Here is a 23678-nt window from a genome sequence, read left to right on the forward strand (position 1 = left end):
CTGAAATTCAGAAATCCACCTCGTTTGAAGCATGGAGATCCCGCATCCCAGAGACTGAAATCTTTTATGCAAAAGGAAGAGGTGACTGTCACCTCTCGACATGCATCTTCTCCCCAAGGCACTAAGCCTAACAGATATATGTATGCCAGTGCTCATGGAGGGCATGAAAGTCACATGCATGCAAGACATGTATCTCATGGTGACAGGTCTACTTCCAGAAAAATTTTGCCTTCTGAGTTGTCTCATGGAGAGACCATGCCTTATGCAGGTAAGTCACATGCATCTGAGTTTCGAGTTCGTGGAGCACATGCCACTGTGCCCCAAGAAACTTCTATGACGGCCCATGGAGCCCATGCAGACAGGGCTGCCCCGTTGGATAAGGGGAAAAGAAAAAGAGAAGACCATGAGCCTCATGCCAGGAAGCTCAAGGAGTTCAAAGCAGGTGACAAATCTGTCAAATTTGATGTCTTTCATGGTGAACATGATGCTTCTAAGGTGTTAGCATTTGTGGCACAGTTCGACATTGCTTTTAGCGATGAGGACTTCACAGAAAAGTCAAAGGTGCGCCATGCTAGCATGTTTTTGAAAGGGACTGCTGCTCATTGGTGATCACTGAAAAGATCACCAAGGATCCCATTTCTACTTGGAAGGAATTCAAGGATAGATTTTATGCTCAGTTCTTGCCACCCAATGCAGAGCAAACTCTCACACAAAAGTGGGACAGGCTAGAACAAAGAGATAATGAAAGTGTGCAACAGTATGTTAACAAATTCTGGAAAGTGTTGCTGGAAGTGACTCCCTTTATGCAAATCACTGAAGATGAAAGAAAGAGGAAGTTTCGTTCTGGACTGCAACCAGTATATAGATTGGGTATTGAATTGCACCCGAAACATACGTTGCAACAACTCACAGCTTCTACTCTTGCTACGGAGCAATTGGTGCTCAAGATTAAGCAGGATCAAGGAGGTTCCAAGGGAAAAGACAAGGCTGTCCCAAATCAGCAAAAGGGTGGACAGCCACCTAAAAAGAACTTCCGGGAGCCTTACAAGGGTGGTAAAGCTGAAAATAACACATCTAAAGAACAGGGCCCAAGGAAGAACAAATTCGGATTAACCCCGGAGCAAAGAGAGCAATATGCCAAGGATGGAAAATGCTTTTCTTGTGGTAGCAAAGACCACATGTTTCGGCAATGCCCAGATCGCAAATCAAAGCACGAGGACAAGCACACCAAAGCTAATGTACATGCAGTTCCTGATGTGCAAGGAAATACAGGTCATGATGCAAAAGAGCGAATGGTTTGCAAAGCTTGGGGGCAAATCAAGGATCAGCCCGCACTCTTCATGTTTGATGACTGTGCAACTGACAATTTCATCTCTATGCAAATGGCAGCTGCATTGGGTATTGAGGTTGAAAACATGGGACCTCAGATTGAAGCCGAAGCTGCATTTATTGGTAAAGAGGTGCAGGTTACCCCTTTGATAGGGAACTTGTGCATCCATATCCAGGGCTACCTTGATAATGATTTCCTAGTTGCTCCACTGAATGGATGTGATGTATTGTTGGGCAAGCCGTGGCACCATAGGCTTGAGCCCCGCAAAGACTACAAGTCCAATATGATTTCTTTTATGCATAAAGGCCGCATGCATTTTATTGATGCTGGCAAAGAAGGGGATTCCATCCCAGTTGTATCACACATCCAAATTAATAAAGCAATGAAAAAGAGTCTTTCAGCGTACTTGGTTTTTGTGCGTGATAGTCTTGTGCCAAATCGTCAAAATGTGGATGCTATGTCTAATGATAGGCTGAATTTTCTTAATGCATTCAACGACTGTTTTGCTGACTCGTTGCCAGGTGAATTACCCCCCCAAAGGCCCGAAGATCATCGTATAGATCTTGTGCCAGGTAGTTCTCCTCCTAACAAACCTGCATACCGAGTGAGTGCTGCACAACAAGAAGAAATTATGAAGCAGGTAAACGAGGTTTTAGAGAAAGGTTTGGTTCAGCCCAGTTCCTCACCTTACTGCTCTCCTGTGCTTCTTGTTCAAAAGAAGGACGGATCATTCCGTATGTGTGTAGACTATAGAGCTTTGAACAAGCTTACCATCAAGAACAGATTTCCTATTCCACGTATTGATGATATCTTGGATAAGCTTGATGGTTCGGCTTGCTTTAGCAGACTTGACTTGAAGAGTGGTTATCACCAGATACGCGTGGTGCCACAAGATGTCCATAAGACTGCATTCAGGACAGCCTTCGGATTATATGAATTCTTGGTAATGCCTTTTGGTCTTACCAATGCTCCTGCTACTTTTAATCGTATGATGGATAGGATATTCCGATCCCATCGCAAGTTTACAGGAGTCTTCTTTGATGATATCTTGGTTTTCTCCAAGAATGAGCAGGAACACAGAACTCATTTGGTCACAGTGTTCGAAGAGTTGCGGAAGCATAAACTTTTCGTCAATGCCAAGAAAAGTGAGTTTTTCCTTTCAGAGATTCATTATTTGGGTCATATTGTATCCAAAGATGGAGTTACAATGGATCTTGCAAAGATCGAGACTATTCGGAATTGGCCCGAATTGCAAAACGTACATCAAGTACGTAGTTTTCTGGGATTATGTTCGTACTACAGGCGTTTCATAAGGCATTTTGCTATGATTGCCACTCCTCTACAAGATCTCACGAAGAAGAAAACTGCTTTCAAATGGACTTCAAAGGAACAAGATGCTTTCTTGCAGCTCAAGCATGCGATCATATGTGGTCCAGTATTGATTGTTCCTGACTTGCACAAGTCATTCGTGGTTGAATGTGATGCTTGTGGTGATTGCATAGGAGCTGTCCTAAATCAAGAAGGGCATGCAGTTGCATACGAGAGCCGTCGTTTGCATGATGCTGAGCTTCATATGGATATCTATGAGAAAGAGCTCTTGGCTGTAATTCATGCCTTAAAGATTTGGAAACACTACCTTCTTGGGGCTGAATTTGTAGTCAAGACAGATCATCAAAGCTTGAGATACTTTCTATCTCAAACCAAGCTTTCAGAGAAGCAGATGAGAATGGCAAACCTTCTTTCCATGTTTCATTTTCAGATTGTGCATACTCCAGGAAAGAAAAATGTAGTGGCCGATGCACTATCTAGGAGGCCTTATGTTGCTGCAGTCTCAGTGGCCTCTCATGGAGACCTATCTACTATGAGAGATTTGTATCATTTGGATGCTGATTTTTGCCATATATGGACTGATTTGATGGCTGGTCATTCACATGCCTCTTATGTTATCAACGAGGGTTATCTCATGAAGGATAATTGCCTATGTGTGGTGAAGGATTTGCATCCAAAGGTTATGGACGAATGTCATGCTCCACCTTATGCTGATCATAGAGGTATTATGCCTACTACTCGCATGATTTAGAGGTATTTCTTTTGGCCAAGCATGCGTAAAGACATTGAGGCTTATGTGCGTGCATGTATTACTTGCGTAGGCAAAAGCCTCCAGGTTTGCTTCAGCCATTGCCTATTCCCTCGCAACCTTGGGAAAGTATCACGATGGATTTTATTATGGATTTGCCTAGATCCCAACATGGGAATGATGCTATTTGGACTATTGTGGACAGGTTTAGCAAGCAAGCTCACTTCTTGCCCGTCAAGAAAACCATCAAAGCTGATCATATGGTAAAGCTTTTCCTTGCAAATATTTTCGAGCATCATGGTATGCCTAAATCCATTGTTGGGGATAGAGATCCCAGGACTACAAGCCTATTTTGGAGGGCTTTGTTTGATAATATGGGTACTAAACTTGAGTTTTCATCAGCTTATCATCCCCAAACGGATGGCCAAAGTGAAGCTGCAAATTCAGCTGTGTTGGATTTATTGAAATGTTATGTGGTAGATCAAAAGACTGCATGGGAGAAGTATCTTCCACTTGTTGAGTTTGCCTACAACAATACGATCCATGCTTCCACAGGAAAGGCTCCGTTTGAGATTATTTATGGCAGAGTGGTCTTGCCACCCATCCTTCGTACTAAGGATGAGATTTTTGCAGCTGATGAATATGTTCGTGACTTGGATGTTGCCTTTGGTCAGGTGCGGACAGCCATTGCAAGATCTCAGGATAAGCATAAAATGCCTGCTCACAAGCATAGAAGGGACATGGAAGTCAAAGAAGGTGATTGGGTATTGCTGAAATTTGAGAAGGCTAGGCTTCGGAAGAGGCCAGGACGAGAAGGATCATATCCTAAGCTTTCTCCTCGCTATTATGGACCCTTCAAGGTGATTCACAAGATCAATGAAGTGTCCTACAGGCTTGCTTTACCTAGTCATTGGAAGATTCACAATGCTTTTCATGTGAGTCTATTTCGGAAATATGTGGGGCCAGATCCTGATGAGCCTGTCACAGAAGATCCGCCAGAGATTGAAGAGCTTGAGGAGATCCTCCAGCCAGAACAGATTGTTTTTCACAAGGAGAGAAAGCTACCTGCAGGAAAGCTTTCCAGGAGATATCTTGTGAAGTTTAAGAATTATTTGCCTATTGATGCCAAGTGGGTAAATGAGGATTATTTTGCAGATTACCCACAGTTGTTGCAAGCATATCTTGATGCTTTTCAGTTGAGGTCAACTCTTTAGAAGCCCGGGGGGATGTCACCAATTGGCCGACCATTTGGTCCATCTCCAGTTTTTGCGTCTCGTTCACTTGAGGCCAGGCCGGTGTCTCATGTGAAGAGGCCAATATTTTGCTGACATGGACGGGAGCCAGACTGGTGCCACCCGTGTGTTAGCAGGATGGTGTCGTATGGACGGGAGCCAGACTCGTGCCACCCGTGTATGACCTGGACTGTGTTCGACCCATGGGATTGTCACGCCATGGAAGAGCCAGTATTCGTGCCGTGTTTTGCCTATGGGACTGTCACACCATAGGGAGACTCGTGCCTGGAACTGTGTCTTACCTATGGGACTGTCACTCCATAGGAAGACTAGGTTTTTATGTTTTTTATGTCGTGCCAGTTTTGTGCCGACAGATATTTTGTACTTGTTCCATGAACGGGAGATATGTCCATGTTACTATTTGCACATGCACACATATTTTGCATGTTTGAAACTGTTTTCGCATGACATGTATTTGTGTGTTTGCCTGCTTGATGTGTTAATTACTGAGCGGGGACGCCTGCCAGTGAGTCGTGAAGTCTGCTCTGTATTCTGACGAGTTTTGGTGCATGTGAACAGGTGGTAAGTATGTCGCACATATTGTTTTAATGTTTCATATTCTAACCTTTTATTTTATAAGGTTAGGTGTTCACATTCACTTAAATGTGGGCACCCCCTTTGGGCACCCACTTAGGGGCCAAGGTGGGGAGCCCCACTTAAGTGAGTGTGGGGTGGGCATGGTCACCTACCCATACTCCCCACCCACATGCAAACGTGGGAATCACCAAAGTAAACTTCACTTTAACTTTATTAAAAAGACTCCCTCCCTCAAGCGTCATCATCATCGCTTCCACCTTACGTGAGAACCGGCGAACATCTCTTCAGGCTGCGCACGTATTCTGATTCTGTGCGCCTTCATCACCCTGTGCTTCATCACGTGCTGCCGGTTGAGCCAAATCAAAGGCGGCTGTTTATGCTGCTGCTGGCTGCGCCTACTCTTCCTACAGGCGGCTGCTTCTATCCTCCTACAGGTGGGCTGCGCCTGTGTACAGCAGCCAGGCGTACTCCCTTCTAGGTGACTCTGAACTGCTGCGGCTACTCCCACAGGCACCTGTTTCCAGCCAGCAGAACCCTTCTCTTGCAAACAGCCGTGTGTGCTCTCCCTTCAGATAGCTGCATTGAATCTTCAGAACAGGCTGCGCTTCATTCACAGCAGCAGGCACCTGTCCTTCCCAACTGACAGTTGCTTTCTCCTTCCAGTGGGCGGCTGCCTTTTTCCTCTGCAGGCGGCCATAACAAGCAGGTGGTGCACGCTTCCTCCTTCTCAGGCTGCGCATACACTCTAGAGGGTTGTGCAACCTGTCCTTCTCCTCCTCTACACAGCAGCTACCATCAATAGAAGTATACAGCCGGCTGCTTTTTCCACACCACCTTCTTTCCACACTGCAATCGGGTATCCTCTCCCTTTCAAGTGGGTACTCCTCCTTCACAACAGGCGGCTCTGGTTTCTTGCGGTGGTACTTGCCTTGGTGGTTCACCATGAGGCGACTGAGTCTTCATCAAGGGGACTTCGCATCTCCTTGGTGGCTTCAACTTCTACACAAACACCATGAGTATTGGTTTTCTATCAACCATCTACAAGTAAGTGACTTTCAGATTTGAGTAAAGTATTTTATGTTTAAATCTGATAAAGGATTCATCCCGCTCGGCCAACACCCGTTCGGTGCCGGGTTGTCCAAGCTCTATTGGAGAACCTCGGTCCAAAGGTGCTGAGATCGGGAGAGCCAGGCGTTAGTACGAGAGCGCCTGTTTGTGCGTGGTCTCGGAACACCAGTGAGGCGCTCTCCGCGGAGTCCAGTGAAAGCACAGGACCGTAGAGATTGGAGCACACTAGTGGTCGTACTGCTTCAAGCTTCTACATCGAAATTCGACTTCGAGCCTATTTGTTTGGTACTGTTTTCATATGTACATGGACATTATCTGGTTCTTGGAACCCATGGAGCATTGTATTCATTAAATACTCCCAATAAATATATCATATATTGAGGGGGGGGTCGGCCCGTTCCGGCCCCAGTGCTGGTGTCCATCTTTCCATTTCATTTCATTTCAATTTCAAGTTGTATTAAGTTGTCCATTTCAAATTTGTGGTTTTAAAGTTGTGCTATTAAGCGTGTGGGTGTCCAACAGAGTCTTTCCCACTTGACGGGATCGGTTTCACTTTGAGCCAAAGACTTCTCCACTGTAGGAACTACATGGCAAATGATGATAGATCTGCTTGGAAATACCTGAGTCACCACCACTGACCTGTCTGTGGAATCCTTTCACACACCATCTCCGTGGTTCCTAAACCTCTGAACCTCCTGAGGCGATGTTGGAGCAAACTTTCGTCTTTTTATGTGGAAGAGAACCCCCTGCTGCCAGTTGAAGCCCGAAACTCCATTTACTCCTTTGATGATGGATGTCAGTCTTCCCCAGAAAATTCATGGGTAAAACCTGTATGCCTTGCAGATGCAAGATGCTAGACTGACTACTATGCTGATGCAAGCCCTGTGCAACCCTATATGTTGTGCAAGAATGCTGATGGATGGATTACTGATGCATGCTTAAGGAAAAACCCTAAGGATGCCCTGCAAGATCTTGAGAACTAGATTTAACTGAGCGGAAGCGACTAACATGCTGACTTACTGAATGACCTTTGGAATGAACATGAACTAAGGTTGCTGTCCCTGTAAAGCTCTGATACCAATGTGACATGCGGTGGATTGATCATAGTAAAACAACCTTAGGCTTAACTAAACTTCACTTAATGATACTTAAGAGATAGACAATGGTGTCAATGCAATGCAATGCAGCTATATTAAATGCAATGGTTACAATGAGATCTGTAAATAGATCTATGATGCTGTACTAAATGAATATCCTTCTCAGAATGAGAGAGATATGCTGAATGAATGTTGATGATGACTGAAGGTTCCCTTCTCCAATGTTGAGGTCCACCCTTGAGATGTTGGCTTTCTTCTATGTAGGAGGCAGGAGATGACTGAACTGTATGCTGAATATGCTGGATGTTGAACTGTTGACTCCTCTTTGTCCCTAGGAAGGAAAACATTGAGAAGTGGCCAGATGCTGAGATGATCTTCTAAATGAATGATGCGCTGCCTTTTATATGAGTTATGTTGTTGGTCGGTTGCTGATTACTGTTGTCAGCCAGCCATCTGGGACTTCATGACTACAATAACTGCCAATGTCGGCTGGTAATAAATGTTGTTGGCTGCTGACCACAGTCCACGACTTGATGTTTTAAATGCCCTAAATTCTCATGATGACTTATGTGCTGATGTTGGTGCTGAAACACTCCCATGCACATGCTGGGATATATGTTGTAAATGCCTTGTATAATACTTGATGATCGTGAATGTTATCTGATTAATGCTTATGGATGCTAAGAATGCCATGTCACTGGTACACCTATTGGGTGTGCACGTGACATCATCACTCTCTTGAGCAGCATGCGGAGTACCGTTACCATGCCCAGAAATCCTTTTGGACCCAGATGGGTGGCAAATGCAACAAACACTTCTTTGCTCCTCATGGCCCATCTCATGCCAGAGATAGTGTCACGTAGCTACAAGATTCACATGGCACTCTTCATTCAGATCCTCTTATGGTTAGACAGATTGCCACATAGAGGAAGGTTTGGGACACAGGACATAGAGGAAGGTTTGGAATACATTTCCACATTTGATTACGGAGGAGATGTGTGCAGTTTTCGATGCCCCTTTTTCTATGCAGGAGTTTAGTCATGCTCTTCATGTCTTACGTCATGATAAGTGTCTAGGGGAGGATGGTCTCTCCCCTATTTTTTTCATTACTTTTTGGGATGAGATTGGGGCAGAGATTACATCGGCTCTCCACGAGATGTGGGACACAGGCTCTATGCCTTCTTCTCTCACTGGTTCTATGCCTTCTTCTCTCACTAAGGGGCTTATTTTCCTTATCCCTAAGAGTGGGGATAAGACCTTGATTGGACAGTGGAGACCTATCACCTTACTTGGGACTGCATATAAGATACTTGCTAATGCAGTGAGCATTAGATTGCAGCCAATTTTTTAGGATGTCATTCATGATACTCAGAATGGATTCTTGTATAGGATGAGCATCTTTGATAACATTTTCTCATTTTGGGAGGCTGTGGAATGGGCCAAAGTGAGTAATCAGCCTGGTGAGAGCAACTGGGGCAGAGACAGGAGCAGAAGGGGCAGGCGGGAGCAGAAGGGGCAGAAGCGGGAGCAGCAATAGTGGGAGCAGAAGGTGGGGGGCAAAGCGGGAGGAGCTGGGGCAGAGGAGGAAGGGGCAGGCAGGAGAAGAAGGGAGAGAGGCAGGGCAAGGAAGGACGCGACAGCAGCTGGGGCAGTGGCGGAAGGGGCAGGCGGGAGTAGAAGGGACAGAGGCGGGGGCAAGGAAGGAGGTGTCAGGGGTTCAGCAGCGCGAGCTCACCCTGATTTTTGAATCTTTTTCATATATACCATCCTTTCATGATGTTACTATTTTATTTTTGTACCCATCATCTTTCATGATGTATTAACAGCATAGTGCATCTTTTCATTCTGTAACAATCTCTCAGTTCACAGTGTTTTTTATCTTCCTTACGCAGGACGGTGAGCAATCACCAAGGGTGCCCACACTGTCCTGTACCGTCCACACCGTCACACCGCCACAATGGATCACCCCGACGCTAGAGGAACCATCCCAGAGCATTCGGTGAACTATCCAGAAATGGAGGTCAGAAACAGAGGCGTACCGAGGTGCACGCACCGGCATCGAAGGCACTGTAGTGACACACCAACGAGCATCTACTATAGACAGGAGATTCCACCGAAGGCCTGTCACTCCAATGGCGTCCACTAGAGCTAGGAGATGCCACCGACTCCACTGACTCCACCATGTCTTACAAGAATCATTTAAATGGCCCCTCAGCTCATCCTTGAGGACATCCTTCATGCTTCATCCTTCATACTACATCCTATCCTTAACCTCATGTGCTGTAGTCACTTGTCTATTGCAGCCTTGTCGTCCTACTCATTGTGACCATTTCTGGGTGTGCACGGTACAGTGAAGGGCATGTAACAGTGTCCTGGAGTAATACAAGTGTTGTTCCAGTATTCTTATCATTCTTGTCAATCTTGTCATTGTGGTATGCTTCATTCTAATCTCTCTATTCATGTGTGTGCTGCATGGTGAGCATTAAGGACTCCAGACATAGTGTCCAGAGGAGAACCACCACTTAGTGTTCTGGGCAACCAACCCTGCTACCAAACGCATGTCTAAGCTCGTCTCTTCAGAAAAAGGGCATCGAGTAATGCACACGTCATCTGAAATCAACCTAGGCAAAGACTCCCAAACATTTTCTTGTGACCTATTCCTTTGAGGGGAGTGAGCCTCTGCATATAACAAGCGGCAGTAAAAATCAGAGGCAATCCTCTTGACCATGTCAGGCTCTGAATGGGGCACTCCTTGCATGTAACATATTCCCTGTTATGGGAGAGGCCATAGGCAGCAAAAAAATGCCTGTTACATCTACCTCCCATTTGAATCCAGAATGACTCCTGTGCATGATAACAAAACTCTGCACGCTGCTCAAAAGAGTCCTGCAACTCAGCCCTAAAGGTGCGTAATGCATCTGAGATCAGGTGTTTCTCAAGTTCCACACCACCCACCCCCCCCGCCCCCCCCCCCCCCCCCATAAGTTTTAAAGAAAAAGCCAACCATTTGCCTCAATACAACACTGCTGAAAAGCAATCCAAATATACATATGAGATAAGGAATTGGGGTCTCCCTCCTCTGCTGGGTGGCCACTCTATTAAAGAGAGGCTACATCTGGAGGCGAAGAAAAAGCCACACTGGGGACTTGTAGTGCCAAGAAACTCCACCGTATTCCCTGGATAGGAAGCAGCACGGAAGAAAGCCTCCTGCGGCTGCTGCATGGGCTTTGAATCACCAGTCAAGCGCTCAAAACGGCCGCGAAGGATGTGTACGAGGTCCACCCAAATGGAACAAATGACCTCAGGTTTTGGGGGGGGGGGGGGGGGGGGTGTATAAGAAATCAAGCAGTTGATTGCCTCGCTGCGCTGGGCACGCCAAATGTGCAAAGTTGCTATGCTACTGATGATCTCCCATCGCGAGCTAGTGTGGGACTACGGAGTCCAGGGCAATATATTGGAACTGCCGCTACAATTGTCACAGAGATGCACATGTGGGTGAGACTCAATCTGAGGCCTTGTCCATCATGCTCATAAAGTAGGGCCTCGCCCACCTCTGTAACCCAAGCTACAGCCCCCCATGTTGATGGTGTGGGTAGTGCTTGGATTGGAGGTAAATAGGTGGAGGATGCGCTGCCATACCTGCTGTGCCTAGGGGCAATCCCACAGGCAGTGTCTCTGCCTCTCAGTGACAACAGCTCGCTGTTCTGCGAGTGACCGCTAGCCACGTGTCCACAGCTCAGCTCCAGTGGGCTAAGAGACAGAAAGGAGATCTTCTGGAGACAGAAGCTGCTCCAGAGTCTTTGCCAAAACTTCTTGATGAAAGTAGCCGAGACTCCCTGGGCTTGCTGCCAGTGCTTCTGCGCTGCCAGGATGCCATCTATGGTCTCGAGGAGGATCAGATGGCCCCAGGAGTTGATGGTAGCTCTGCAAGGTGCTCAGAGTCTGAGCTGCCCCCCCACAGAGCCAGCCCAAGAGAGGTGTGATTGGGCACTGATCATGTGTCCTAAGGGAAGGTGGAAATGAGGGTTTCAAACCAAGAGCTTCTGGGTATGGAAGAGGCTCGCGGTCCTCAAAACTAGTGCTGATATCATGAAGGGGGGCCTCCGAGAAGAATCATTGAATCCCTGGTGTACAGGGGCTTCCATGGGTAGGAAGACACAAGGAAATGTGGCTGATCAAGAAATCCTTCCAGGGTTCCTCCTCGGGCTGCAGTCCTCGCACGATCAGCTTGCCCAAAAGGGCCCTGCTCTGGGGGGCAGAATCTATCAAGTCCAAGCCTCCCTGAGCCCAAGGCCGAATCGGTACGAGCCATGCCACCTTCGCCCGACCTGGGTGACCATCTCCTCACAGACCAAAGGAAGTTCTGGGTCAAATGGTGCACCTGCCCAATGCAAGAACGATGAAAGGCCCTGCATGAAGTGATGTACCATGTGATAGCCAGAAGAGCCTGGTTTGCTACCACCACTTGCCTTGCAAGTGATAAACAGGCAGAGCTCTGATATAAAAGCTTCCTCTGAATGCTCAAGAGGAGCGAGGCTATCTGATGCTCTGCTGAAATATCAATGCCCACTTGGCATCCATCCAAGAAGATGAGAATCCAAGTCTCAACATAGTCCAACTCCCTGAATCCAAGAAGATGAGAATCCAAGTCTCAGCATAGTCCCCTCCAGAAAGGCCCAATCAACTCTTTCATATGCCCTCTCAAAGTGGAGAAGCAAAATGGCCATATCCTCCCCCCAAGTCTAGCTGTGGCTATTGCCTCCCAAAAGGTGAAGATGTTGTCCAGGATGCTATGATCCTGGATGAAGCCAGTCTGAGTAGCGTGGATCAAATCTGGGAGGGAGGGCTGAAGATGCAGGCTAATCGCCGACGATCTCATACACCATCCCTAAGAGGGTGATGGGTCTCCAATGTCCGATCTCTAGGCGATCACCACCCTCCTTCGGGATAAGGCATATCAGACCCTCGGATATGTGCTTGGGAAGAAAACTAGTATGGATAACCTCATTGAAAGCAGACCGAAAGCCTTTTCCCATGAAGTCCCGGCAGCAAAGGAAGAGGGAAACTGGCAAACCATCCTCCTGGGCACTTCCTGCGCGGAAGGGCCTCCAATGCGGCTGCAAGCTCCACGTCACAGAATGGGGAATCCAAGTGTGTCCGCAGGTGCTTTGAGACACAAGGCTGAACATAGCTCCAAACTCACTGTCGAGCCACCTCTCTCTGAGGGGAATCTGGGTCAGCAGTGAGTAGAGAGCTGTAAAAGGTCGAGGCTACCTCCAGGACCTGTGATGCAATAGATCCGTCTGGCTGGCGAAGAGCTCGAATCCCCGTTCGCCCTAAAGTGGGCTTGTGAGGTGGCAAAAAACTCACGGGAGACCTTGTCCCCTGCCTTGGTCTAGAAGGATGCCCGTGCGTTCTTTCTGTACTCAATCGGCTGCTCCTCCAGGCTCTCCAGAGAAGTACGGGCTGCCTCCATCTATGTGTGAACCCAGGGATTCTCTAGGGCCTGCTCCTGAAGCCGCTGAAGAGAGACTAGGCTGCATCGAAGGCTCCTGTCCTGCTCTCTGAATGTGCTGAGTCTCCCCAGGGCAAAGGAGCTTCTCTAACAGCGCAGTATCCAGATTGGTCGCTGCCTGCCCAGGAATGAAGCTGTGGGAGGTCCAAATCTCCTCAATCCGGGCGGAGATGGAGGGATCCTGGAGCATGCGGTCTGGAATCCTGACTGAGTGCTGGCTGTCTGCCTGGCCTGGATCTGCGAGGGTCAGGATCACTGGTGCATGATCAGAGAACATCGTGGCAGAGAGGATGCCGATCATGCCTCCCCGGACACAGCCCCACTAATCCACATAGAAGCGATCAAGACGTGGCGTGTCAGTCCGAGCAGGCTATGCTCAGTGTGGCCAAACTCAAGAAGGTGCCAGGTGTCCTCGCTGTGGATGTCAAAGAGAAGCTCCTCCCAAGTGGTGCCTTCAGGGTCAGAGACTATCGGGTCGGGGCATCCACCATTGCAGTCCTCAGGATCCTCAAGTCTCCACCCATGCACCAAGAGTTTGCCATCTTGCGAGTCCCTGTCACACACTGCAGCCAGAAGGGCGTGTGCTCAGTGGCCCCATAGGGGCGTAGATGTTGAGGAGCCCGAGTCAAGTCTCCCCAATGCATAGTTTCAGCCCACTGGGCGCGACCGGGGATAATCATGCCTGACTCTTCCACCAAGGAAACAAGAGCCTGGCTCACCGACATGTATACTCCTCCCTGGTTCCCTGGGGGCGAAAAGCTGGGGAGATGGCGCAAGAGCTCCATCCTAGCCATAGGCCAGGCCTCCCCTATGGTAACACGGGTGTCTTGAAGCATTTGGGATTGGTATGTCGCCTGTTCACGAGAGTGGCCTCCACCCCCTCATCTGTCCATGTGACTCCAGCTCTCATGGTCACGGGGAAAGGGGAAAAGAGTGGCTCCTAGAGTACCATACAAACTCTCAATGGTGCCCTAGTCTCCTCAAACTCTGCCTACTGAATCTACTGGGAGACGCCCACCGGGTCTGCGAAATTCTGGGAAGAGCGCCAACGGGTGGTACTCCTCTGAGAGGTTGGGGGGGGGGGGGGGGGGAGGGGGGGGGTGCCTGGTGCGGGGATGGCGGCGGTCTCTAGCTTTGAGGGAGGAGGAGGCTCAGGAGTGTGGCGAGGCTGGCAGGGACGAGGGCAGAGAAAAAGAGGGGGTGGAGCATCTGTTGGTGTATGACATGGCGAGGTTGGCAGGGGTGCGGGAGGGGGAGGAGCATTCATCGGTGTAGGACGTGGCGCTGGCGGAGTCCCCACAGGGTCCAGGGGGTTCAGCCTACCGATGGGGTAGGATGGGGTCCATCAAGGGGTGGCGGGGGAGGCCCTCTGGGGTCCTGCTTTAGGGCTTGTTGCGGTCGCCACCTCCGAGAGTAAGGGCTCATACTGGTTCATGCAGGGACCGGTATCTAGAGACTATTCCCCCTTCTGAGGAGGAATCATGACTAGGCACCTGCGGATGGGGCTCTTGGAGTGGGTCCCCCTCCTCTACAGGGGCCTAGGGCTCCCATCTGCGGTCCCTTGCATGCTCACACCAGCAGCGTTGTGCCCATCGATTGCATTGACGCAACCGTTCCCGACTGGAGGACTTACATCATGGTGGAGCCATCCACAGGCTCTCTCCTCCTTTGCTCTGCGAGGTGGCTGAGGGACCGGGGTGAGGACTATCGATGAGACAAGGAGCAGGTGGGGCTCCCAGGGGAGGCGGCTGTCGATCAAGAGGATCGGGCAGAGCTCCCACTGCTGCGGGAGTTGCAGATGCCTGGGGGTGAGATGTCTGGCCTCCCGCGCCCTGTCTGTGGGGCATGTGCGTGCCAAATGTCTCATCTGCTGGCAGCAGTATAACACTGACCAAGGAGGCTAGAGTACTCCACCTGCTGAGTGAAGTGGGACTGATCCATGCAGGAAATGTCGATCTCCTGGGTGAGAGACTCCAAGGATGCCACGATGATGCGAAGTGTAAGTATGCCCATTGCTCGGGCGACAATGGAGGCCATTGTCAACTACCTGACGAAGGATACTGCCAATCGCTGGAAGAACTGGCAAGTATTCCTTGGGAAATCCTGGGAAGCACGCTATGGCTGGCGGAAAGCCTGCTGTCTAGGTCTGACTCGAGCGAGAATCCATGCTGGCAGCGTGCCAAGAAGAGCTGCGGCTCCCTTATCGCGAGTGGGTTCGGTCAAGGACGCTCATGCAGCGAGGGGTCGAGGAATCAAAACTCTATCCTCAGATAGCCCTTGCCCATGAATTGAATGTCCGTGACCTGGCCCTGGTTGCCAAGTTCCAACCAAGGCTGCCTGCAGTAGGTCTCTAACCTGTCCTCGTGTGTCGAGCGGGCTTCTTCCAACAAGCTTGCTGACTAGAGTGGTGTCCTCCACGGTTGCGATATTAGAGGCCAAAAGCTGGAATTCCTCAATAGAAAAAGTGCATCTGTGTGCTGTGTCAGTCGGGGTAGACGGAGCGGCTGTTAGAGTCCTCCAAGAGGATGGTGGGCAGGAGGGCATGAGGGTGAGGGGGCTGTATCTACAAAGCGCACAATCTACGCCCTGATGGCTCTCTCTCTATCCAAGCTCCTTGCCTCCTGCTAGGGCCACACTGTGATAAAGATCATTGACACTCTCTAAGGCAAAAGAACTCTTTGCTGAGAGTCAGGAGCAACACAAGCTCTCCAAACATCCATCACCTTCCGTTGTAACTCTGCATTTGAGTAAAGAGACTCTGGTACGCGTACTCAGGGAGGAGAGTTCTGGCTCCGATGCACAAAACTACAGGACAATGGTCTTTGAGGTACCTGGAGAAATGAAGATAGTGTCACCGCTATCAAGTGCCCAATAATCAACATAATAGTGGTCCAAGAGGACATAAATGCAACCTGCACCAGTCCTGCGATTTCTCCAAGAAAGGAGGAGTGAATCTGGCTTCCTATGGAAGTCATCCTGTAACCAACAGTCCCTGCCATGAAAGGAAAAGATAAATCTCTCCCAGAATGCCCTTTCAAGAAGCCAGTGAATGATGCCTGCATGTCCCCCCTTCTTATCCATGGGTTGCTCAACCATGTTGAAGTCACCTCCAAAACACTTACTATCAGTGCAAGTTTTGGGATATCTTTTTGGTTAGAGAACGAATTTTTGTGGGCCCTAGTCCAGCGGACATCAAGGAAGATGGACAAATCAGACAAGTTGGAAGACCTACCAGAATGCAAGGGGCGCAGATGGCCCTAAAAAACTTAAATAGGCCTATCTTCTTTCCATTCATCCAATAATTTAGCATCTAAGAAATCAAGCACCTGACATCAAGCATTCAGTGCATCACACAAGAAATGTAAATCATCCCTCCACCAGCCAGGAGCCTACGTTTGCAATCAGCCTACTCAGTATGTACATGATCGTTGAATCATAGGATAGAATATAGGTGTATTCTAAATGATGGTTCTTTCATTGGATATCATGACAAGGTTTCCCCACCATCATTCGCCTCACGAGCAACTTTAATAAAAACATCCTCTAATGTTGTGTCTGCAAACCCCCATGCCTGGATGCTGAATTCAGTTTTAGCATGCTCCACAGTGCGGAAAACATCTGCTAATTTCACATCCGACTTCGGCAACTCAAACTTTTGGGTTCCTGAAAGACCGTACACCTTCTTGGCATTTGGGGACAGTCTCTGTACCATCTCTAGAACTCTTTCCTCTTCACTTTGAGCTGTGGTGATGGAAAAGACATATGAGCCACCATATCTGGACTTCAACTGCGCAAAAATACACAGAACATATCTGAGCTCTTTTATATGACAGTGATATATTTAATGACATGCTGGTTTCATTGATGCATACTGTTTCTCGTACCTTGCCAGGGTCATGTCTCTTAGAACACTATCACACTATATTCTGTGCAAATGTCACCTTACCTCCTTTGAGTTACCAATGCACTGCAGCTCCCCATTCACAAATATCCCAAGGCGATCACACAGTGTCTCCGCTTCCTCCATTGAATGTGCTGCATATCATGATAGAAAGACACATCGTCCCAAATCAGTTCTTTCTCTTGTATGGAGTCCATGTTGAATCAGAGTTCTTTTTTCTTTTGAGAGAATTTATTTAGACCAGGGTCCAAACCCTGTACCTGCATGTTGGCAGGCCAGGGTACTTGGGCTGGAGCCCAATGACAACTGTATTGGGGGTTTTATGCAAACCGATGGTCTTACTTGTTAGAATGATTGCTCTATCTCGTTTGGCTTGCCTAACCACATCCCAAAGGTTACTTCTTGAAGCAGGGTCAAGACCTGTGCTTGGCTCATCCATGTATACTACCTGTCATTGCCATAAAAGTCTATGTGGATTTTTGTAATTAACAAAACATAGTAATCAATGACAGTGTTTTATAATGAAACGGCAACACCAAGTATTTCTTTAAGGCTTCCATCTTACCCTTGGATCTCCTATAAGAGATATGGCAACACTCAGTCTGCGCTTCATGCCCCCACTATACTTTCCAGCTTGCTTGTCACCCACACCTCCATTGAAGAGATTCACACTTCTCAAAGAAGATTCTACTGCCTGGTACCATCACAATACACATCAAGATTCATCTTAATGAAGGCAGAACATCACAATGACATGTTCAAAATATACAAGAAGCATCCTTGGGCTCTAGCCTGAGTAGTTTCAACTTGGTCTTCATCTCAATGAAGTGAAAACATTACAATTACATACTCAAAAAATATGGAATAAGGCAACGTTTGGTAGATCGTCATCAACTCCCACCGGTGGCTCGCTGTTGGGAATGCGTGGCTTATGGTCTGCCAAGACATGTTGTGCGCCCCCTTCCGCACTATTAAGTCGAACTCAAGCAAGATCAACAACCATCGGGTGATTCTTTCGGTTGTGCAAGGTTTGTTTACCAGATAGAGAAGAGCTTGATGACCTTTAAAAAATAAATTTGGTCGTTAGAAGATAATGGCAAAACTTCTTGACCGTGTAAACCATAGCTAACCCTTCCCCCCTCTTAGTGGTGGTATAATTTCATTCTACCTCGTTGAGCTGGCAAAGCTGATGGGAAAATCCTTCTTATGTTCACCGACTTGGGCTACCACACACCCAACTGCAAAGGCTGGCAAAGCTGATGGCGATGTGGTTAAGTGAGCTACCACTTTGTGGTGGCTCCCAACTCTCAATTACAAGCTGTTTCTTGCTCTCCTTGAGTTTTGCATTGTGTGCAAGGATGTCCCATGAGCCACCAGGCTCCAGCCTGAGTGGTCTCAACTTGGCCTGCAAATGTGTAGGTTCAAGGTTCAAACACTTGCATCCAATCTCTCTCGCTCAGTCTCCAGTTTCTTTTTTTCAGTTTTCCATTTTCCCATGAATCAGTTTGGAGTTATCGTATTACTCTTTGGTCTCATAGATCCTTCGGTTCTTTTGAAGGTCAATTGAAGACATTACTGGACACATTGTAACACTTTTGTTCTCAGACCCTTTGGTCCTTTGTGATGTTAATAGAACTTTATGTGTGCGCGTGCGCACGTTGATGACTCTTTTTTTCCGAAAAATAATCATAATGATCTATGCATACTTATGCAGGCTCTAGAGCTATTTGGTGAGGATGCATGGGCTGTTTATAAACTTCAAGAAATCAAAATTGTTGCCCCGTTAAAGGAAGAAGACTGGCACAATATTTTATGGCCTGGGCAAATTCTCCCGCCCATTGAAATTATCAGACATTTGGGATATCCATTGGGTTGGAATGTCTCTCACCCGGATGCTACAAAATGGGAATGTCTCTCACCCGGATGCTACAAAATGGGTAATGCAAAAAATACAAATGAAGCTAGATTATTGGAAATTGCCTACATGGCCCCGCTTCATGTAAGGCTTCACACTGTTGAATCTATTCTCATAGCATAAATCCAATTTTTCTTGCCATTGTTGATGTGGTCAAAAAAGCAAATATCTTCTTTCAATGTCACAAAAATGGAAGTATTAAGGAGATCAAAAAAGCACAAAAAAGTACTGAGGCTGTTGAGGTATTAGAAGGATTTCTCACCTAAAATGCATGGTGGACTGAATGTCCTAAATATTCATTATCATGTGTTGGCAAGAAAAGCAACAATGTTACATAGTACATACTTTCCTGCCTCAGGAACAACCTTGGATGCTCATGGTAGTGGAAATGTGTAAAAAATTTAAAGCATCTTCCTTTGGTAAATGGCAGCTAAAACACTGGGACATAGTTTTTGCGCATGTGGAAGGCAAGATTCCAGGTTGCCCATATACAAGCAAATCGATTGCTGATTGGAAAGAAGTGGTGCAATACATACATTGGTCTGAGAGGCCTCTACAAATAGGAAATTCTCTTAAGGCAAGAAAATATACATTGGAGTAAAGTCTTTATTGCTCCATTGGTGATTACAACTCCTAGAAGAGTTATTTCTATCTACTAAAGGTACAAACACTATGCAAGATGTGAAAGGTCTTGTCATTTCCACAGGCACAGATAAGATGGGGATTAGGTATTCATTATAGGACACGGCAGCAAATAAACAATCGAATACAACCCATTCAGGATGTATTGTATGACCCTCAAGAGAAAAGATTGCAAGATTGGACATTATCATTGGGTCCTTAGTAGACGCTTAATATATCTTTCTTTCTCTCTCACGCCCGCCTCTTACAACGTTTATAGCATCTTAGGGTCCCGATTGACATGATCTGGGCTATCATTGCCTTATATGAGTCAATTATTGGCAGGGTGAGATGCTCGGGAGGACTATCTGAGGTGGTCTCTAGCACCATAGGAGTGAAACAAGGATGCCCACTATCTCTAACCCTCTTTGGGCTTTACATAGATGAGATCTCAGACTTCATTGACAAAATTGAAGGCAGAGTGTGACTTGGCTGAACACAATGCTAATCAATACACTTAAATACACCAGGATTTAGTGGACAACATGCTCAATACAAGAACTAATTTGCTGAATTGACAAGAGATGCACAATGAGCCGGAACAGCCGGCCCCTCCCTAAAATAAAGTATATTGATCTTGGGAGAATCAAGTACATAGTGTCATGGGCATTTCTAACCAGATTTCCATACCAATGCATATGAATACAGTATTGCAAACAATGTGTTGTCGGTGTAGACTTGTAGCTCACACTACCCTCTCAAGTGCCCATGTTCCCTACCATCTGCTCTCTTTTGTTCCACCAACACATGGTAGCAACAATCTGCAAGAGAGCACGTAGGACAAGAGAACACTACACAGGGTATGTGAACATGGAATCCGGTTCCTCCATCCTGCTACTTGCTTCCATATTTAAGCATCAAAGCTTACAAAATTGCAAGTAGAGTTGGTGACATCGGAAGTCTTAGCGATGGAAGCGTTTGGTGTGTTGAAATCTTCGATTTGTCGCAATTCTTCGCGAGACAAAAGTCTTCAAGAGGATGAAGGGAACCCTGGGAAAGCTTCCCCTATGGTTCAACTTGAGAAAAGAGGGCTGAAATTAGGGTTTTTAGCAAAAGACCAGAAATTACAAAAAAAATAAGAGCTGTTTTGTTTCAGTGTGTGGGAGAGTGAACCCCACTTGGAAACACTCTTGGAAGCTTGGAAAACACACTAGCAAGCTTTGGATATGGAGTTGGGAAGAAGAAGAAAGTGCAAAAAATACAGCCAAAGAGGCCTCATGAAGGGGGTGCCTACTTCTAGAGAGAGGGAAGAGAGAGATGGTGAGTTGTCCACTCTAGGTGTTAGGTAGAGAGGACAAGTGCATTGTGGTGCAAGCTAGAACAGACATATGACTGGTTGCTCCCTTTGTACAAAGGGGATAAGGTCTGGGTGGTGGGCATTGGGTTTTGTCCACCTCAGGACATCAGTGTATGCGAACACAGGCTGCTCATAACTTATAAGTGAGTTTTGGTTGTCCAAAACTTAATGAAGTGTGTACACACTCACTTATAAATTAGTGCTAATTCCTAAGGCTAGGTTTTTGACCAATACTTACTACTTGTCACATGCCACATAACCATTTCAGCAGACAGGTACACGCACAATTAACGAGCGGGCATCCCCTTATCCGGAACTACACATTGGTCACGCAAGCATGAAAGCAGCATGCAATTTCAATTGCAAGCAAGCACATAAAGATACTATGCAATGCAACATTGGCATGGACAATCCCCGTTCATGAAGCTATACCAAAATAGACGTGCTCCAGGCAAGTATACAAGGTACCAGACCCAATGGAACACCAATGCTCCAGGCATTTCCGGACATGTACACACAGGCATAAGTCCCAGTGGAAAGCCAAGTCCACAGTATCACATGAGTGGAATCAATCCCCGGCATATGCAACTGCCATGAACGCCAGTCCAATGTATATACATAATTAGAAAACACGGGTGGACCAATTGGGTGGGAAAATGGTGACACAAAGGAGCTTTTCTAGAAGGTATTCTTTTGATATTGTGATGATATTGTACTCATTGTAGATTTTGAGGGGCTATAGAAGCACATGGATACTTTAGATGATTTTTTGCTCACAAAGGGGGTAGGTGCCTTGGACACTTCCTACTAAAGCTCAGCCGACACAGAGAACCACTACTCAGAGATCCTTGCCCCCAACAGTCCTCTTCTCAACTTTACACCCAGGTCCTTTTATCACAAGCTTGACCTTGTTTACTCCAACCACATCTACCGCCAACTCCAGGATGTGGAACCTACTGTCCCCCTACCCACCCTCACATCATAGCTCACCACCATACTCCTTACATCCGCCACCACTTCTTTCATCTGCATGGGGTAGTATACCGCCAAGCCACCTTGCAGTTCCATGCCCCAAAACTATAGGTATGATGACGAATGACTAGCCACATGCTCCCGTCTTAAGCATGAGGTACGGCTTGGGAAAATCACGAAGCGCCAAGCGCAACAGTATCACATGCACTCTGCACTCAGTGCACAGTGACAAACTGGCTCATCATCAGCAGTGCAACAGTTGTACATTTTTAGAACCTGGTAGGATGATAATTGTCGTACGCTGTGACCCCATTGTACATCCTCAGTTCTCCAGGATAAGTCAGGCACGAGCTACGTAGGTCATTCCTCAGCCTTAGCGGGTCAGTCAGTTGGTCAAGTCCCTTAACCCACTTGGAGAGAATCATTCATGCATGTAGAGTCAGTAGAAGCCTTAGGGTTTGCATCAGAAAGCACTTTGCATTCTACATAATATGCATTCATATGCCTGTGCATCATTTAGAACATCCCAGAAGCCTTAGGGAATTTACTAGGATTTATATGGTATTTTTTTCATATTTTTTGGTATTTATTTAGCATTTATTGTCATTTATAAATATAAACTTTATTAAATAAATGACCAACCAACTTGACCAGCCTCTAGTTAGTATAAATAGGCTTGCATAGGGCTTAGTTTCTCATTCAGTCTTCAGTGTGCTAAGAGTTTTCCTCCTCAGCCCTAGGAGTTCCCTTGCCTCCTTCAGCACTAGACTAGTCTCATCCAGCCCTTGCAGTGCTTGAGTTTGCTTCAGCCAACCTTGGTTCTCCAACGCATGCAATTCAGCAATCCCTACAGCCATAAGCGCATCAGATCAGCCCCAAATCAGCATAAGACACCTGCGTTTTCTGCATGTGAACAATCGCCTGCATTCAGCATCTATTCAAGCCAGAATTCAGCCTACACTCTGCGTTTTCTGTCCAGCATCAGCATTCAGCTTGCGTTTTCTGTCCAGCATCAGCATTCAGCCTGTGTTTCAGTCCAGCATCATCCCTACAGGTCTGCGTTTCAGTCTACAGCAGTTCTCAGCCCTGAATCATCAGTTTACATCAGTATCCAGCCTTTAGTGCATCATCTACATCTGCCCCAGCTCTCTGGTGAAGGTAACATAGCATTCATAAGCATTTACAGCATTCTAACATAGTTTAGAACAGTCCACCATCTTCTTTTCTCAGCCTCAGGTGTGCAGCCCTTCCTCATGCCCTTGGGAAGAGTGCATAGGCTCGAGATCAGTTCATCGAGGTGTTTCTACAGCCGTGTACAGTTCAGCCAAGCTTCCGATCCTCCGAGATCTTGTGTTTGGCTTATCTACAGTCCACAGTCATTCTCTCTAAAGAAATAAAGCAAATACTATCTCGTTATCGGGATAGGGGACCCTTCAGTGGGTAATTCGGGACCCAATCTGGTGTACAGTTCTCATATCTCTCTCTCATATCTCTTTAAAGTTTGAAGTATTAAAGTAGATTGCTAAACTCACGAAACTCAGGATACAGAAGACGATGTGAGCATTTGTGTGACAGGATCTTCCAATACAAAGACTTCCGCTGCATATCACATTGGTATTAGATTCAGATTGTCCACACACACCGTATCCTAGCGTGGGGGCATCCTTGGATGGTTAGATTGCGTTCCTGCACGACCACCGACTTCAGCATCATGTCTACAAAAGAGAGTACTCATCAGCTAGAAGACGTCTCCCCGAAGGAGACCATGTTCTTCCGCCTACAGCAGACACCATAGCTCTTCTTAGAGCTCAGAACCAGCTGTTCATGGAACGTCTCCAACTCTTGGAGGTAGCAGTAGCACGTCCTTCTCCACCTCCAGTAGCACCCGACTACATCTCCCTCTTCTTTCAGATGGAACAACAAAGGAGAGAGGATGAGGCCCGAAGGAAAAGAGAAAAAGCAGAAAGACGGGACTATGAGGAAGCCCAACGAAGAC

At 47.0% G+C, this 23678-nt stretch overlaps 1 protein-coding gene across 3 annotated transcripts in view; it reads right to left on the bottom strand.

Annotated features, from left to right (window-relative positions):
• Window positions 1-16155: 16155 nt before the first annotated feature.
• LOC147622370 (ABC transporter A family member 8-like) overlaps window positions 16156-23678 on the bottom strand; it is a 117480-nt gene continuing 109957 nt past the window's right edge. For all 3 annotated transcript variants that reach the window (XM_086823490.1, XM_086823488.1, XM_086823489.1), the window contains 4 exons: window positions 17383-17511; window positions 17160-17265; window positions 16863-16951; window positions 16156-16703 (listed from right to left, as the gene is read on the bottom strand). In XM_086823490.1, coding sequence (XP_086679616.1) covers window positions 16401-16703; window positions 16863-16951; window positions 17160-17265; window positions 17383-17511 — 627 coding nt within the window. In that variant the 3' untranslated portion in view covers window positions 16156-16400. The remainder of the gene's footprint in view (window positions 16704-16862; window positions 16952-17159; window positions 17266-17382; window positions 17512-23678) is intronic.

The sequence above is a fragment of the Cibotium barometz genome, chromosome 29 (assembly GCF_041138505.1).
Source record: "Cibotium barometz isolate CiBa-2024 chromosome 29, ASM4113850v1, whole genome shotgun sequence".
Lineage (NCBI taxonomy): Eukaryota > Viridiplantae > Streptophyta > Polypodiopsida > Cyatheales > Cibotiaceae > Cibotium > Cibotium barometz.